At 36.9% G+C, this 17,299-nt stretch overlaps 1 protein-coding gene across 4 annotated transcripts in view; it reads right to left on the minus strand.

The window, feature by feature from the left end:
- NAA16 (N-alpha-acetyltransferase 16, NatA auxiliary subunit) overlaps positions 1 to 17,299 on the minus strand; it is a 61,988-nt gene that overhangs the window by 33,830 nt on the left and 10,859 nt on the right. For all 4 annotated transcript variants that reach the window (XR_009417806.1, XM_059465908.1, XM_059465906.1 and 1 more), the window contains exons 2-8: positions 15,709 to 15,793; positions 13,360 to 13,464; positions 12,635 to 12,792; positions 11,404 to 11,538; positions 4,691 to 4,844; positions 3,063 to 3,182; positions 840 to 935 (exon numbers count right to left, since the gene is read on the minus strand). Coding sequence is in view for 3 of the 4 variants with exons in the window: in XM_059465908.1 (XP_059321891.1) it covers positions 840 to 935; positions 3,063 to 3,182; positions 4,691 to 4,844; positions 11,404 to 11,538; positions 12,635 to 12,792; positions 13,360 to 13,464; positions 15,709 to 15,793 (853 nt within the window). In the remaining variant the exon portion in view is untranslated. The remainder of the gene's footprint in view (positions 1 to 839; positions 936 to 3,062; positions 3,183 to 4,690; positions 4,845 to 11,403; positions 11,539 to 12,634; positions 12,793 to 13,359; positions 13,465 to 15,708; positions 15,794 to 17,299) is intronic.

A 17,299-nucleotide genomic window follows, 5' to 3' on the forward strand; every position in this document is an offset into this window, starting at 1 on the left:
GAATCTGCAACTCATCTCAAATTTCTTGACATCTGATATCTAGCTCATGTACTTTCCAAAAGTCTTCTACTGGAATTTCAGCAGCTAGACAGCTACACACTAATTATGTATTTTTATGGTATTTACCATTTCATTTAGTTTCCTTCCTTCCATTTTAGAAGAGCCCAGATCTTTGTTATTTTAACAAGTATGTACAAACTTTCCTTCCAAAACTGAGGGTATTTGTGCGCCATATTTCAAAACAAATTTTGAAAGGGCAAAGTCACAAAGAACTTAGCTATAAAATGAAATAATTTGGGCTACATAATACTGCAGATATTTTTGTTCCTTTTCTTATCAAATTAGCAGCACAAAGGTAGTTTTTGTTGTCAAATTAAGTCCTAATGGCTCTACAAGAAAGTAGGCATACATTTTAGTAGTAAAAGTACGCATATTAAAGATACAGGAGGGGGTATGCATACATATATACACCCCCACCTTGAATTAAAGTGTACTATACCCTTCATTTTAACTCATGATTCTTAACTTGCATAAAGCAAAAAAAATTATGTATAGAAATTCCTACAATCTACATATCATTCTGTACTGTAATTTTATCATCACAAATATTATATTGCTCATATCATCATATTCGAGTGTATGAAGCTCTTCTATCAACTCCTAAAACATAAAAGAATTATGTCTAACCCAAGAGAAATGCATACATTTGATTTGCCTATGTTGGTCAAGTAGGTATTAAATGCACATGTAGGTATTAAATACATATTAAACAGCCTGAGGAAAACTGCAGAAAAATATAGGAAAAAAAACTATTACAGAACAGATATGCAACTTGTTACCTGAAACAAAGTTTAAAGGTAATCTTCTAGGTGAAACTGCTCTGGGATGTCTTTTACTAACTTCTTCATAAATCTGAAGCCTTTCTTCTAAAGTGCCTATTATCAGCAAATACAACAGATATAAGTAACAGACATAAAAACCTGTTCTTTTAAATGTCTTTAAATGTTGAGAATTAATCGAACTAGACTCCTTATGTGGATTTGGAACAATTTAAACATTTCATGTTACTTCTTCCAGTTAATCATAAACAAAAATTGTACTGAGAACACACTGTATATACAATACACAACTACCGGCATTAATACTCTAAGGATAAACTGTAAACAGGACCATAACCTTGCACATTCAATCACACAGAGCTGGAGTTTGGTTTCTTTCAGTTACATGGTCCTTCAGACCCATTCACTCATTGTATTACATTCATAGCTTCAATTAACCCTTTTTTCACTATGCATTCATTTCAGACTTAAAGCATTCAGAGAAACATGCTGCATTTCTAAGCAATAGGTATCCAGCACACTATACAAGTACACCTCTATTACAGGTCCTCTGGTGACAGCAAAACCAGAGTACAATACTGCCAGTAAGTGCTGAGCACCAAACTCTTTATACCTTAATGTTTAACAAAAATAAAGCTACTTGAAGATTTTCTGCCCACTCCTCCCCTTTCCCCCATAATATGCTTTGGAGCTCCAATGTGGTTAGAACTTAAATAACACTAATCTTTTGCTTTAAAATGCCATTTTTCATGTAAATAAAATCGATTTTGCCTAAATATCAAAATATTAAATTCATCAAACAATTTAAAACTGAATGTACAGATCAAGGCTACAGTACACATGTATTAAATATATCTGTTTTCCTTTCATACGAAAAACAGTTTATCTTGTCACTGAGCTCAGATGTTGGGGAAGGGGGGGGAAATCTATTACCCAGTGTCTCCAACAGATGTAGAGTTATAAAAGTAATGCTAAAATATTGTTTGGACTGGAACTAAAGCATATAAAAGCCCTAATTGAAGTCACAAGTTGGAGCTCCAGAACTTACCATGGGGGAGGAAATAGTCCTAAGACCACCTAAAAAATAAAGTAGCATTATTAGTTTTATAGAATTAGTACAGTTTAGTCTACATAGGATTTTAATATGTCAAAAACTGCGGGACTGGCTCTTTGTTAAAAACTACATGCTTTCGTCAACAAATTTGTTGTATCAGAAAGAATAACCGAGTTCCTGGGTAGCTTAATTTCTGAGACAATAACCATGTGATTCAACTCTATGGATTCACCAGGAAAACCACTCAAAGAGCAACACTACACTCTGAATATATGTAACAAATTAAAATTTATTTTCATTACCCAATCACTACCTGTATTCTCAGAGCTCATGAGAGCTAATGGTAAAACTTTCTAGAAGAAAGTTGGTTGAGAAATGTAATGCAGCTATAACATCTACAAATAATATAATGGTGAGCTTATGATTTATGATGTCATCAGAATAATTCCAATAAACTTTCACTAATTAGTGAAAAAATAAATACAAAGAAACCATTCCTGTATAAATGTAAACACTCTGCAAAGTTATCACTGCAAAACACTTAATATAGCATAAATAGTTGCAATATTGCAGTTTTGAAAAATGAGCTGTTTTTTCTGGAAAAACTATAGCAGAAACATGAGCTGGCATTGAAGTAACAAAGGCATTAACACATTTATCACCTTTACCTTCTGAAGTGCCAACTTAAAAAAATAGGGGGAAAAAGGGCATTTTTTTCAGATAGTCTGCCTTAAAAGGCCATCCTAAATAGATATCTGAGTATTTCTCACATGCCCCTAGAAAGAGGTACCACATAAGCACATTTCAGAATTCTAATTACATAAAATTAATTGTGGCATATGATAACAGTCTGATAATCAACTACTAGACAGGAATTATTAGCCATTTGGTTTCCAAGTTCACATGTGGCAAGGTAATGTTCTTCATATAAGCATCTTAGTAAATACCACCCTTAGTTCCAAGAAGATAAATACTTGGTGTTGGTATTTTCATGCATACAAATTTTTCAGTGAACATTTTAAAAATGAAAGAACATATTAGATGCAATTCAAAATCAGAAGGTATATTATTTTCTGTCAAGTAGAACTTTCTAATCTAAAGCAGGACCATATCAAACAGTGTATCCTATATCATAAATCTTTTCACTGTATCTGTGTAGCTTAACTTACTGGGTTGTAGGGCCTTTTCCAAGCCTTCATAATAATACCAGTTTTCTGCATTACGCTCAATTAACTCCTTGTATACTTCACCAGCTTCTTTCAGTCTTCCTAACTTCAGTAACATCTCTCCTAGAAACAACACAGTACAGAACTATGAATTACATCACAAAACACGTGTGAGTAAAGTTTACAATACTAGATATATAAAATTGTTCTTAAACATACACAGACTCTTAAAAAAAGAGACCTAATTTTCCCAAAGGCATATGCTGCATGTTACGAATGCTACTTGAAGCTACCACCTATCGAGCTCAGAATATTCATCACCTGTGAAGACAAAGACTACCTGAATGTCTGTATCTGAGTATTTAAAATAGCTATTTGGGATATCAAATAAAAGCAACTCCTCCTTCCAGGACTTCATCACATAACTAGATCAGTTTTTATCAAGCTGTTTACTTAAGCACATTTTTCACATCAACTAATCAGTTTTTAACTGATTAAATCACACTGATTTCCTGCTAAGTAAATCATTGTCTACCAGGTCTAGCTTTAAGGGAATTCATTTTCTTCACAGCAGCTCATGTTTTGGGATTTGTGACTAAATGCTGGTAAGTACACCAATATTTCCACCACTGCTAAGCAATACTTGTAGACCATCAAGGCTTTGGCTTTTTATCCCTACTCTGCCACCCATCAAGTAGACCAGGGTGGACAATAAGGCAGGAGTGGACACAACCTGGCCACCTGATCCAAACTGCCAAAGAGATATTTTGTGCTATTTAGTTTCTTACTAAGCAATGAAAATTAAGGAGGAGTGTTGGGGTAGGTAGCCATTGCGTGGAGACTAGCTGAGCATCAGTCTATGGGAAGCGTACAAGGACTGTGTAAGTCGAGGAGCTAGGTTTGATTTTCCTTCCTTTCCCTTTCCATCACTCAAGCTATCTTCATCTCCATGCACAAGTTCTCCTCCTTTTGCTCTTCCTATTCTCTCCTAACTTGACAAGCGAGGTAGGTGGAGTGGGCAGCTGTGTGGGGCTTACCCCACTGGTCAGGGTCAGCCCTGATCACAACTGTGCAGGCAATGAGTAGCTGAAGAACACGTGCCATTACTCACACATATTCAGAACTCAGTCTTAGCACTGCAAATCCACAAAACAACTGAGAGTTATTTTTAACCAAAAACGTAATTTCAGTATTCACTTCAATAAGTAAGTGCATTAGGAAACGTGAAACAAGAACTTGATACTTCAGTCATAAAAAAAGAAAAATTTATGTTTGTACTTCAAACAGTATTCTTTATGAAATTCTTTTTCATAAGATTAAAACTGGATTATAATAGTTCTGATTTATGGAAAGCTACTCACGTGTACCAACATAACCTCTGAGATTTCCTCTATTTCTGTGTCAAACCCAGAGAGACTATCTGCATCCACTACCACCGTTGGTAAGAAAAGTTATTTACTTGTGCTCAAAATGGTAAATCTGTTAGTATCAGTTTTCCTACAGTAATTGTTACAAATAAATTAAAGACTTTACATGCTGTATTTTCTTCCTTTCACTGCTTTATTGTACCTGAAAGCTATTAGCAAAAATTTCTAACAAAACTGGGTAAGAGAAGAATAATAATGACTTACCTTTGATTTCTTCTACTATTAATTTATCACATATTTGCTTTTCATAGGTCTCTATATGTTCTAAAGACTCCTGAAAAAGATCTGCCTCTCTCATCACTTGATTCTGATATAAAATCAGTTCACTGTATTCATAATCTATTTTGTTAGGAGGAACCTGGGGGGGAAGAAAACAATGTAACAGTTAACATTTACCTGTACCTTAAATGTATGCTGTATTACAGAATACAAGATTTAAGCTACGGAACATAACCAGGTCTGTTTATATACACCATCTAAACATTCAAAATGTAAAACTTCCATTACTCACAATCAAATCAGATTCATTTAAGGATATCCATTGTAGTTAACATTTTAGAAGAAATCCTTTATTTCTCTTTTTTCTATCACTGTGGCAAGCTAATTAAAAAGTGAATTGTATGAGAGAAAGCAAACATCTTCATACATTTTCCTTCTGAAGCACTTATGTGCTACACAACAATTTTGACATAAATTCTATAGCAGATGGCTGGAGTCTAACAGAATCATTTTTAGTATATCAGAGTTCTGGATCAAACTATTTCCAAGAGGAATGACCCATCTATACCTTGAAAACTGGAATTTTTCAGATAGAAAACTTACACTATTTCTCTCTAACCAAGTGTTCTCTGTATTAAACTTCAATTCCTGAGAAAATACAGCACACACAAGCATACAGAATTTTTCAAGCAACAGATAATTATTTTTAGGTCTGCCCGCAGTTGCAAACCTAGGACTTCCTAGAGGCAACAACTACTGGCTTATCCACCTTGCAGGGCTAAAACAGCCAAGGAAGCAGGGTAACATTGAAAATCATTCCTTTCAGAGATGACTCCCTAAAGCGGATTTAGGCAATGAAAAGTCTTGCCAGAGTTATAGTAATTCTTTTCATAGTAAATGCTCTTTACTAATATACAAAACTACTCCAATTGCAAGAATGCTAGAGAGCAAATGCAATCTCCAGAAAATGCCCAACAGAGCAAGAAAATTATATGAAATGTACTGTCCTAATACAAATTGTGAGAGAGACTTATAACCTAACATGATTTTTTACATAATAGAAGATGAGAAGCGGGTGAGTTTCACAAATGTTAATGATATTTTTCCTGTGACACTACGTACTTTGTTTCTTCCTGAGCAACCAACACTTCAAAGTCACATCGGTCACTAAACAGTTTACTATGATTCTGTTCCCTAAAAAAAAGCTTTTCCTTGATCTTTAAAGATAAATTATTTAATAAGAAAAAACAACACAAACAACCAAAACATTACACTGGGTGAAAGGAATTTTCTTATTAAGAATAGAATCCTAAATCACTACTTCCAGCCCTCCCAAAGCACAAACAGATTGTATAGGATTCAGCATTTGTGATTGTATGCTCTTCAGATTTTGAGAGCTAACTTTTACAGTACTGCTGGGCATTTTTAGAAATATTTGCTTTTATATAAAAGTGGTCTGAAAGATAGTATAAATAAAATACTGTAAAGATGTATGTATCTGACAATGAAGTATGAAAATAATATTATTCAAAAATACATTTTTTATCAGCTAATACAGTATAGCAAATGATCACTAATGGAACAAGACTATACCATACACAAACTAGTGAGCAGGTAGCATGAAATTCTATACACTTCTCAAAGTAGCTCTCAACTACAGTTCCACTTCCATTTCCACCTTTGCACAATTTCTAGTCTCTATCACCCACTGGAAATCACTAATAAAAACATTGTTACCAGCAAAGCATTTTAACAGCTTCACAGCATGGACTCATGGAACGGGGTTAAGCACTACACGATTCAGCACTACACGATTCCTGTTTATCCTTACTGCAGTACCATGGAACCAAACTGCAGAGCACCAATTCAGTTCTTTCTCCTTCACCTCCTCCTAAAAATATCCTTTCCTTCAACAAAACACACATATCTAAATTCCAGATTCCACAAGTAGCGCAGCTTTTTTGGCACCTAATGAACTGGTTTTAGGCCTTTGGAACACAGATTACCCAAAAAGCCATAAAAAATATATACACAATACATATCCAATATATACACAAACATATCCATTGACTGCCTCATGACTGTTTTGGTTCAGCAGGATAACAAAAGAACCAAAACAAAACAAAAAAACCCAAAACAAAACAAAAACCCAAACAAAAAAATCTCAAAAAACAACAAAAAACCCCCCAAACCCCAGCAAAACAATTCAATTATCCTTACACATAGAGTAAATCCACGAGAAAGATATTGCACTTACTATCACTCCATTTAAAAAGTTATTTTTAAAAGTAATTTTAAGAAAAGTCCATTTTCAAAGATACCTTGACATCTCATCAATTTAATGAAGATTTAAATCTGTAATTCATCAGAAGGCAAGCAGTTAACAACCCCAGTAGTTAATCTGAATAATCAGATTGTTTTATAAAGATAAGATACTCTATAAAGAAAATGTCCACACCATTGTTATTGCTGCTTAATACATCTTTACTCCTCTCTCCCCCTAAAAGAGTTATGATTCTTCCACAGGAGATGTCCAACTTTCTCCTGAACCCAATTCTGCTGTTTCAGAATAGATTTTTTCCTCTCCTCTTGGACCAAAGAAGGATCAGCTTTTCAACCACAGGCCCCCTAACAACTGTCACTGAAAGAATGTGACAAGATGCAGCCAAAACATACCTAAGAGCAGACCCCCAAAACTCCAGAGGTTTTCTGTCCATATCTGTATTTGTGGGCCTGATGCAAAAATTAGGAATAAAATTAAAAATTAAGAATAAAAAAATTGTTCTGGAAAAGAAGAAAGGAAAAATGGGACATACAACAGTAAAATGAATTGCACAGTTGCTTTACACCTTGGTTCCCAAAATTTTAATTCTGAACTGACTCTTACATAATTTTGACTTAAGCTAGGACAGCACAAGCTGTTACATTTCCTGCAGTGATGTCTGCCTTTAACCTCATAACCTGTTTTTGACTGAACTATTGTGCATCTGGCCAATTTACAGCTTTCAGATGACAGGCAACATTGATCTTAACACACTAAGAGAAAATTCACCATTTCCAGTGATAACTTAGCCACTAGAATAAAACTGTCAAGGATAAAAAGCAATTTATCACTTTGTTGATCAGCTTCCTGACACTATTCCTTCCTTTATTTTCCCTGCTAAGCAAACTTCTTAGCTACTACTCTTCCCAAATCCAGCATACAGTTTTAAAGTCACCTAGGCCTTTTTCTGTTTACAGTAAACAAAGAAACTCTCTGCCCTTCAGATAGCTTTCTCTGTAGTCATCTTATCTTGCCACATTCTTTTCATTTTCTAACTTTTTTTGACAACAGGCTCATCACTAAGTCTTGATCTCTCAGTAATGAGTACTTTAGGGATAAAAATCCCTGCTTAACTAAGAGTGTACTTTACTTTTCACCCATTAGCTTGTCCCGAGGGACAGTTTTACAGCAAACTAAGTCAGACTAACTGCAGCCTGGATCAACAAAGGCAGCTCACTTCCCTCTATTATTCCTCTTCCTCTATCACCTCACAGTTATTCAGTTCAGCCAATCAATCCTTCCCAAGAGTGATTATCTTTCTGGCACTTAGGCTTCCTGAACCAACCCTCCACAAGTCAGCCAGTACTGCACAAGGAAGTGGTGTGAGCACACAGGGAAAACTCAGATTGCTGGTTTTGGCAACAACTTGTAGCTAGATTAGCTACATTATTTTGTAATACTGCATCTTCAGATATTCATCTACGATCACTAAAATGACAGTTCCTTGATTTTTTTTCTTAGTTTTGCTGCTTGGTCGTGGCTGTTTGCATTCATATCTGAAAGGACAGAGCTGCCTGAGTAATTCACATAAATAAATATCATCATCCTGCATTACCATTATTTCTCAATTATTGCAACAGCAGCGTTTTATGCAACGTGCTACATTGCCTTGTCTATTCATTAACATGAATGGTAGACAGTATCAGGCCTAATACAGATTGCCATAAAACTCCTCAAAAACATCAATTTGTTAAAGAGTGCGGCTCACAAGTCATTTGGAAACCCTTCAGTCTTTTAATCCTCTTTTTAAATTACCACTTTTCTATTGCAGTCACATGCAATTGTCTGTAAAGTCCATCACAGAAGTTCATCTATCAACTTGAGTGCATATGCACTACAGGCCAAGAGGAGAGATTTGGGAAGGAAAGTAAGCAAGATGTGTAACTCCTCAAAGATCCATGCAATGTCCTGAACTTAATTATTTTAACCACAGGACTGAAAAATCCAGACACTGCAAAAGCAGTACATTTGGGGAGTATTATGGAAGAGCCAACACACGGCAAAACTGAGCTGTGAGTTCGCCTGGGCTCTCCTGACTGTTCTGGACACAACTACATTGATTCTCTCTTCCAGTGTTTGGTGTTCCACCTGGGCCTACACTCTTCAGGGAGCTGGCACAACAAAGCACAAGACTATTTTCAAGAGAAATGCAACTAATGTGTGCATACATATTTTTAGTGTTTTGGAGGAGAAGAGATAATATACCTACTTAACTGTCTCTAACAATCTCAAAAAAAAAAAGAGGAGAGGCTCAATGGGACTAATTTCCTATAAAACTATGTTGTCCAATATTCGTAGCATATTTCTGTCCTTCAATGCCTAAGCAGCTTTTCCATCCCATACCACTGACTGACACGATAGTAATCAACAGTTAAGCCAGCTCATTGTACAAGTACAAGCCATATTCCTACTTACGTGAATTTCCCAAATAGCTCCAGCTTTATCAGAAAATGGCATCAGTGTTTGCACTCATCTTAAGATCATCTTTGTTTGGGTGAGATTTGAGATGGTGCTAACTTGCACAGCAGACTCAACCAATACAGTGCATTCATCTACAGTATTTAAAACTGGCTTAGTCACTAGACTACACAGTGTATCACGACAGCCCTCAAACAAAGATATTTACACACAACCTTTCAGAGAGACAACAACACAAACACCATCACTTCCAAGGCGCCAATACCACTACTAAGCTCTCTTAGTCCTTCAGGAGCCTCAGTTTCTTATGCGACATTTTCTGGTTTTCCATCTACTACACAGTCTGTCTTTCTAACTCAGTCATTTTGGCACCCAACTCAGACTGGGCGCTGCTGACTCATTTGAGAATGACGACTTTTTGGTTGTCAAACACTCACAGAAGATGACCCAATTTTGATTAAAACTTACTCTTTCCAGTTTTTACTCAATGCTGAAGTTACAGCTCTTCTGAAATATCAAGCTATATATACCCAGCCTGCAACATCCTTTTTTGACCACAATAAGTGATGAAGACAAACACTGGTCTCTCCTAGCCATTTATTTCCTTTCTTACACTTAATCCCATATATAACAACTCAAAAAGGATATGAGATTTTTGTTTTGAAAACACAATTTAGAGGTCGGGTAATATCTTAGTATTTTTACACAGTGTTGCAGTGTGTTGTAATATCCTGTTTTAAACTTCCGGGTCCCTTCCCCAGGTGTGCCAATACCTCTCTCCCTTCCCCCTCGCCCCCTTACTGAGTGAGTCCTGTCAATCAGGAAGGTCGTCCTGTGGTTGGTCAAGTTCAAAGGATGCCCCTATGCCCAGAGGTCATTGGCCTGTCTGGGTGTCATCCTCCCCTGAGACCCTGCCCCTCCCACCTGGTTGGTGGCTCACCTGTCCCTTCCCTCCCCCTGTCCCAGAGCTTAAAAGCCCAATCAAGCCATGTGGTCGGGAATTCTGCTGGAGTTGTTGCCTACATTCAGACCTCTGTGACCATGGAATAAAACTCTGGATATAAACCCTCCGGCAGAATCCGTCTCCTCCCTCCTCACCATTAGCCTGAAGCCTTCCCTCCTGAGGTAAATGGAGTTCCTAACAAGCCTGGACTTGTTCAGCTGCCCAGCTGACCCTCCAGCAAGCTAAAGGTGTCTCTGGGGTGATACACCACAGCTGCCGCCTTTGGCCCAGCAGCAAGGGTCAGACTGGCCCAGGCACAATCTACCTGGTAATATTGGGATTCGTATTCCAATAACACAGTACTTCCCAGATGCCTCCCCAGCTGAATGGATCTATAAACATGTTTCTTTTTCTTTCCACACTACAGAATAATCAACACATCAACTCTGTTCTGCTAATATAGACTTTATAGCTCTGCATTACCACTAACAGAACAAGCCTCTCTCTAAACAAGGTTAAATTCAGTGATTTTAGGATTGTACGATTTGATTTACTCAGATCTCACCAACACCACATCTGATCAAAGACTCTTCAGCTACACATTAATGTTACCTTGAAACCAAGCATTGATTTGAAGTGTACTAGATACAGATGCATACAAACCAGTGACAATAGTTCATTCTTTGTAGAGATGTAATGGCATCCAGACTATGGCAGGAGAAAGGGCAAATGAGCACATCCAAAATATTAAAGTATTTTCTGTCGTTTCACCTGCTGTAAAGGGGCAGGATCATCACAGGTTTTCTCTAGCTATAAGTCTCACAAACATTAAGTTACTTCACATGAGACTGCTCTTATAAATTAAACTCTTACAGTTTATTTCTCAAAGCAGAAAGCTTCACAAACAACAAATTTATTCCCAATTCATAATTGTTTTCTATTTCCAAAGAATTAATTCCTCAGATTCCATCCCTTATACAAAAAGTGTTCTCTTTCCAGACCAGGAACTCTTACCTGCTGGGTTTTCCTAAACTCTTCAAGTAATTTTAAGGCCATATCATAATCTTTTAGCAAGTGGTATGCAATAGCATATCCAATCCAGGAAGCACGTTGTGTGGGGCGCAGTTGAAGCAGCTGGTATCTTGTCTCCTTCAGTAAAAGAAAAGCAATTTTAAAAGAAGAATTTTTAACCAGAGTTTTAACCAGAGTTACTACACATGTATCATAATTTAACACCAAGACAGCTAATATTTTCGAAGGATTTTTGAAAATTAAAAGTCCTAGGCAACTTTTGAAATTCTAACAGCATGGTGAAAAGCGGCACATTACTGTTTCATAATTTTGGAGGTTACATTTAAATACACAAGCCATGTAACAATGCATAAAATCTATTTGAGGAGACAAAGAAGGTGTCATTCTCAAGAGCACCTCCTAAGGGCCTAAATTATTTCCAAAGATAGAGCTTTGAAATCTCAAAAAGCCCTTTCCAGCAGAAGGCAGGAGCTCGCTGCCACTGAAAGAGCAGCATTCACTCTCATAGGTACAAAGTCCTCACAAACTACTGCAACACTTCTCAGAACTTCTTCTCGAGTCAAATCATATACTTGGGTCAGCAATTCTATTTTCCCTTTGCATTAGCAAATTCAAGGGAATGAACATCCTTAGTAAGGAGACCAACTAATGCCAAGCCCACAGTCCAGTCCTCTACTTCATATGAAACAGACAAATCAGTTCAGCCATTTTGAAAGAACTCACTGGTTTTGGACAAATTTTAAGGTTTTATTTATAATAATCATCATCATCATCACTGGGATTCCAGAATCAGTTATCATGGGGCAAGTTACCCACATACTAACAAGAAATGTCATAGTGTACTTCTTCCCAAAAACACCCTCAGCATTTGCACCCAAAACAGAGTTTGTAGGGTTCACAATTGCTTGGTAAATACTTGCTAATTTAAGTACTGTATCTTTTTCTTACTATTTTAGTAAAAAATTAGTTAAGAACTATTTTTACAAAGTGACTAGTGAATCCAATTGCACAGAACAAATATTTCTAGTTCTGCTCTCAACTTCATATAGAGCTTTACTGCAATATCTTTTCCTGCTTTCCTAAACAGTAGCTTAAAATATTTTTGAAACAGATAAAGAGTAGCAACAGAAATACTACCAATAAAAGGCTTCACAGAGCAATAGAACAAGAGAAGGCGAGCAGCAATGAGTGGGAATTCAAAGAGAATACTTACTCTATATCCTTCTAAATCCCTCATCTGAATCTGCAACAGAGAGAGATCTCTCAAGATCTGTAGATTATCTTTATCTAGTTTGAGCGCATTCCGGTAACACTTGATGGCTTCATCATATTTCTTATCTGAACGCTGCAGAAGACCATAGACATGCCAACCTAATGCAGGTTAAGGAAGATACATTTACAATTTTCACAAAGTAACTGCAGTGCACTTGTGTTACAGGACAAACAACTTGACATCTTCCTTGAAGATCAGTACCCTTACAAAGGAAGATGGATTACTGCAGCCAGACTTCACTAACACATTGCAGACTATTAAATGTTTCCAATTTTTTTTTAATGACATGTGACTGCTTAAGTCACATTCAGAACCCTCTGAGAACTGTTATACAAATTAAATTATCCAAACTCCACCAGACTGTAAGAGTTAGGCACAGATTTATTGTTTAAAACATGCTGCCACAATTACAGTAGGAATTCTTACTCATAGAAGTGTTTCATTCTAACAATGGAATTCATGTGTGATTTCTACTTTTCCTTGCTTGCCTATCTGTAACCTCAATTAGACTCCAGCTTTTACAGTAAGGAAAACACACAGAACTCCACTTGATTCGGCAACAAAAATTTTGTGCATCAGAAGCGTTTGTCACAAACTCAGCATCTTAAACTTCCATCAACAGTGTGCCATAGCAAAACGATCAGGTTTTGTACTACAAAGGATACAGACGTGACTCTTCACATCATTACGAAGTCCTTTCCGAACAAATTCGTACGCTTCCTCCTTCTTCCCTAAGCAGTTCAAGGTCAGTCCTTTCATCGCAAGAGTCTCTGTAAGAAGTATCAGATACTTATGTTTCTGACTTCCATATGCCAGCTTCACAGTGCAGATATCCTTTGAAGTTGTTACACAGTAAAGTCCCCCATTAAAAAATAAATTTAGATCACGACAGCAGCCTAGCACAGCTGAAGACTATTACATGGATCATTTCCTTTCTTGAAACTTGTCCTAAAAAGATCACTTGTAGAGCATCACGCAAATGTGATGAAAACAGACAACACAAACTTTTATTAATTAAAAAATACACTTAGCTGGCTTTGAGGGAGTTAACAATAAGCTGGAGCAAATTTAGAGAGCTCCTCAATGCATATTAAAGTTCTCCATGAAAAGCCAAGGGGAAAAAAGGCTGTGTCCACCACAAGAAACAACTCGCTGTCACAGTCTGTTCCCTTGTTCCAGACTTCTTACAAAACATGAGTTAAGGGAAGCATATTTACTGCTACCCTACTACGAGTGTATGAGACCACAATGCAATAACATTTTAATCAACATTCTGAGAGGCACAGGATTGCAAACAGTATGCTGGTATGACTACTGCTCTCCCTCTTCCCCCGTTCTTCAAGGCACACAGTAGACAAGCAAGTTGCATGTAATGCATGCACTATGTCTGAAAGCTGTCCCAGATTCACATTTCAGTGTTTTTGTTAAATAAAAGACCACTTGTTTTGGTTCCTGCCAGAAGATCAGTCACCTTTTTCATCATAATGCTGTTTTTTCCTCCAACTACAACCTCTTCCCCAGTATTAATAGCAACAGACCATAACCTCAAGGTCACCTCTAACAGCAGTTCGAAGTTTTATTGATAGAGCCATTTTACACTTTTTCTGCACAGTACACCTATAAGTGAATGATGACCCAAAATTAGTCAAGGGCTTTTTTCTGTTGTTGTTTTTTAGTTGTCCTACATCCACACTGTAAGAACAGAGAAAGCCAGAATGATACCTTTCAAATAACATTAAGACATTTTATGAAGAATATCTGCACTGTTGGGAAAGGGAGCAAGCTAATCCTGCCGTCCCACACCAGGGAGATAACTGCCCAGCCACATCAATCCATCTCTTTTGCCACCTTTTCACTAAACTTTTGAAACTCCTTTTCTCTGAGGCTTAAGGTGACAAGTGCAGCTTTCCACCAGATCATTTCACTGGCTTAGTTCTGCCTCAGCTGTCCATTCCAGGCTTTACTCCCAAGGTTCAAAGCCATGAGTGGCTCAAAGCCATGTAGTATGTGGCTTGCCAAGGCAGCTAGCTGTCCTGGAAAAGTTTAAGAGGCAGAAAGAGCAGAAAAGACAGATCTGTATACTGAGATGTTACAAAAACAGAAGTGCTAGTAGAGACAAATGCATTAGGTCAGAGCTGAACCACTCTAGATTTGAAGCAACAAAAAAACCTACTTTTATCTCTAGGGAAGTAATGAAGACAACAAAGAAACAGTAGACATGGATGGAAGCACAAAAAGGATTAGTCAAACATTTTGACAAGATCTGACAACATCAAGTAGGAAAATAATTTTACTGACACAGTACATGCACACTCAGGTTGCTTCAACAGAAAACAACCCCCCAAAAATCCACTGTATCAGAAGCAAAGTGTCTGAATAATGTAACAGAAACCTGTAATACAGTAAGACTAGAGTATCCTATTGAGGATGTAAATAGAATTTAACAGATGTAAATTGAAGCAATATTCTGCTGCCCTGCTTCCTACAATACTTATCAGAGCAGGATCACCAGATTCTGTCTTCAGCTTCAAGTATTAACAGCAATAGTATTACACTTAACTCTGCTCCCTTTAAGCAGCAACTTGGTATGCAGTGCAGGAAATTTAAGCCTATGAACTTGACAAAAAACCCTCCAGATTTTTAATTTATTGGCAGAACACATTCATATAATATTCAAAACAAGGCTGGGCTTGCTTTAAATAGGAATGTAAGGAAAACCCACACTAGCATTCTGACCCAGAAACCTAGAAAGGCAAGTTGGAAGCTTCAGTGAAGTGCTGCTTCCACCATGTATTTTCATCTTCAACATCCCAGTACACAGGACTGTTTGACTGAGGCAGAGTGGAAACCTGATCTGAATCCACAAAGACTGAAAATCCAGAGTAATTATTCAGTCATAACAACAGAATCACATTCCACAACATGCTCTTTTTTTCTCAACAGTATGATGTAGACTAATAAAACATTAAAGCTCTTGACAGGAGACAAAAAAATAATCTTTAGTCTGCAGTTACCTCCATGTTCAGCAAATTTTGGGTTAGAAAGGATCATCTTGCAGAACTTGAGTCCATTTTTGTACTGTTTTTGTTCATAACATTTCTGTAAAAGATGTGAAACATAATCATTGAAATGCATTTAAAACCACAGTACCTTAACATATTATTACAAATGTAGTCACTCATCCAGCAAGGTATGGTGATCAGATCACCACCATCCTCTAGACAAACATACCTATTCATATTAAATTGCTTCTTCTCAGCATTCAGAACATGCAACAAATACTCTACCTCATGGTCTACTTTTTTATTAAAAAAGTAATTCCTTTTCAACAGAAATAGGAAAGGGAAGTAGCAATATCTACTTCAATTCAGAAATTCTTAAAACAGAATTCAGTTAGGAATCTTGACTCAACAGAACTTTTGAGGAGAATTAATCTCGGAGTCTAGACACTTCTTTCAAAATCCCATTTCCTTGGCCTAGTGACTTCCCAGAAAAAGACATTTCAAGACAGAAAACTTTCCTAGTTGCCAATACAGACTTTTAGAAAAAAGAGAAAAACCATGAAGTAGGAAACACTTATTATAACCTCATTTGATTAAGTGATAGAGGTATCAGGGTGGGAGAATTTACCTACGTATTAAAAAAATAAAACATTTAATTTCTACCTGTAATAGTACAGCTAAAGGCTACTTATAGATATACTTAGAATACCATTCACCTAATTACTAGGTAAACTGGCAAACTGTACAGTTCAGCTGTGGGAACATATGCAAGAAACAAAATGTGAACGTGGGTCCCTTTTCCTCTTTAGGAAGATACTACCTAAATCACTAAGGTTTTAGCAATTTAAATCAACTACTGAACACTACAGTGGATCACTAAGACAAATCTGTTTAAACCAGTTAAAGGCATGCTTGTGTCAGTAAGCATGAAAGTGATTCCAGGTCACTTATGGTTTTTAACTGTAGGAAAACTACCAAACCAGGCTTAACTTGGCATCATTTTCAGCTAATAAGGAGTATTGTCCTGCTGTAATTTAGATAGCTATTCTCAGGAGAAGATATGTCATTTCAGTTATGTGCTTGAGTGCTTTAGCAGTCTCTCATAGATCATTCCCACTCCATCAATCTTCCAGGATAAAGGCAAAATCTGTGTTAAATTAATATGGAGATAGTAACTCCTTTGCAATCAGAACAGATTATCCCATTATTTCACAGGGTAAAAGCAATACAGAAACACATGCATACTCACTTTGGGGAATTGGCTAAGGTAGCAAAACAAGGGTCCTCCCCCAGTCTGTGAGGAAGGGCTTAACTGCAGACAGTTTTTAGGTTCTTGCTGCCTGCAACTCGAGAAATTGCAGCTAATCATGACTAAGTGCAGATTGAATCACAGAACAATTTAGGCCAGCAGGAACCCTTGGAGGTCACCAAAATCAACTCTCAAAACAAAAGACAGCTAACCTTGACATGAGATCAGGTTGATCTGCCTGACTGATTTCAGGCAGGATGGCTAGAGAAGCAAACAGTTATACTATGGGAATTCACATTAAAACAACAGCAACAGAAAAGATCTGTTTGGCTTTTTTTTTTTTTTTTTTAACTG

The sequence above is a fragment of the Ammospiza nelsoni genome, chromosome 2, assembly GCF_027579445.1.
Source record: "Ammospiza nelsoni isolate bAmmNel1 chromosome 2, bAmmNel1.pri, whole genome shotgun sequence".
NCBI classification, from domain to species: Eukaryota; Metazoa; Chordata; class Aves; order Passeriformes; family Passerellidae; genus Ammospiza; species Ammospiza nelsoni.